The sequence below is a fragment of the Volvox carteri genome, assembly GCF_000143455.1.
Source record: "Volvox carteri f. nagariensis unplaced genomic scaffold VOLCAscaffold_545, whole genome shotgun sequence".
Lineage (NCBI taxonomy): Eukaryota > Viridiplantae > Chlorophyta > Chlorophyceae > Chlamydomonadales > Volvocaceae > Volvox > Volvox carteri.
In genome coordinates this window covers 5,588-6,528 of record NW_003308061.1, presented here as the reverse complement: position 1 = coordinate 6,528, position 941 = coordinate 5,588, and the positions used below count along the sequence as shown (strand labels likewise).

At 47.9% G+C, this 941-nt stretch overlaps 1 protein-coding gene across 1 annotated transcript in view; it reads right to left on the bottom strand.

Moving 5' to 3' along the window:
- Positions 1 to 304: 304 nt before the first annotated feature.
- The window catches only part of VOLCADRAFT_101244 (uncharacterized protein), a gene marked incomplete at both ends in the record, with an annotated part of 3,886 nt that continues 3,249 nt past the window's right edge, over positions 305 to 941 (bottom strand). Inside the window, one exon of the mRNA XM_002959681.1 lies at positions 305 to 415. Coding sequence (XP_002959727.1) covers positions 305 to 415 — 111 coding nt within the window. The remainder of the gene's footprint in view (positions 416 to 941) is intronic.

Genomic DNA, 941 nt, shown 5'->3' with positions numbered 1-941 from the left:
TTTCATAATGTCCATCGCGCCATATGGACGCGCCTCCAATCCTAACTAGGAAGGCGTGTTCTTATCACATGATGAACAGTGTCTTGATACGGATTTGCTTATAAGCCAAGCCGTCTCAAGACCCTGTCCACCATGTGATACGAACGTGCCTTCAGCCCTAAGAAAAGGCACCTCCACAAAAGAAGACAATGCAGCTGTCCATCACATTGCATGTGCATCCACCCCAAAATAAATTACCACCGTCGTTTCTTGCCCCCCTTCCCCTTCGCCTTTGTTTCCATGATCCGCTTCAGTCAAGACGACATCAGGTCCAGAACGGCTGCGCTTTGAGGTGGCCTTTGCTGTCATCATGGCTGTTGCAATCTCCACCGCCCACATCTGTCGCCCACTGCTTCACCATGTCCAAGGTGGTTGACTGCAACAGCAGCGGGACATGTGTCAGTCAGTTAGTTATAGACATATAGGCTTAGTGGAGTAAAAATGGACAGGTTGCTATACTGAAGCACACAATTAACACGATGTCGCAAAACCATGCATTCTTGGTGAGCACCCAACCAGCCTATTTGTAACCCTGACATGAAACCAACACAAATTTTGACAGGAACTCACTTTCTGATATGCTGCTAGGTGATCTGGTCCAGCGCTCGACATCCATTGGTCATGGGGTCCGGCTGCTGCTTGAAACAGCTTCAAGACACTGCTCTGCCTCCTCGACACTCAAGAGCTAAAATACATCTGCATTGAAAACAAATAGAGGGGCAAAGAACAATAAAACATTACGTTAGTTATCATGCAGCAGCATCGGACTGCAACCCTTGACGGCGGTAAATAGCTAGCATACATGTCAGAATAACAGATAGAAGCAGGTAACAAAGTTCTGTGATGACGAGTACAGAGTCATGATGTGGCCGCCGGCAATGTGGACCTGGTCAACACAGTCC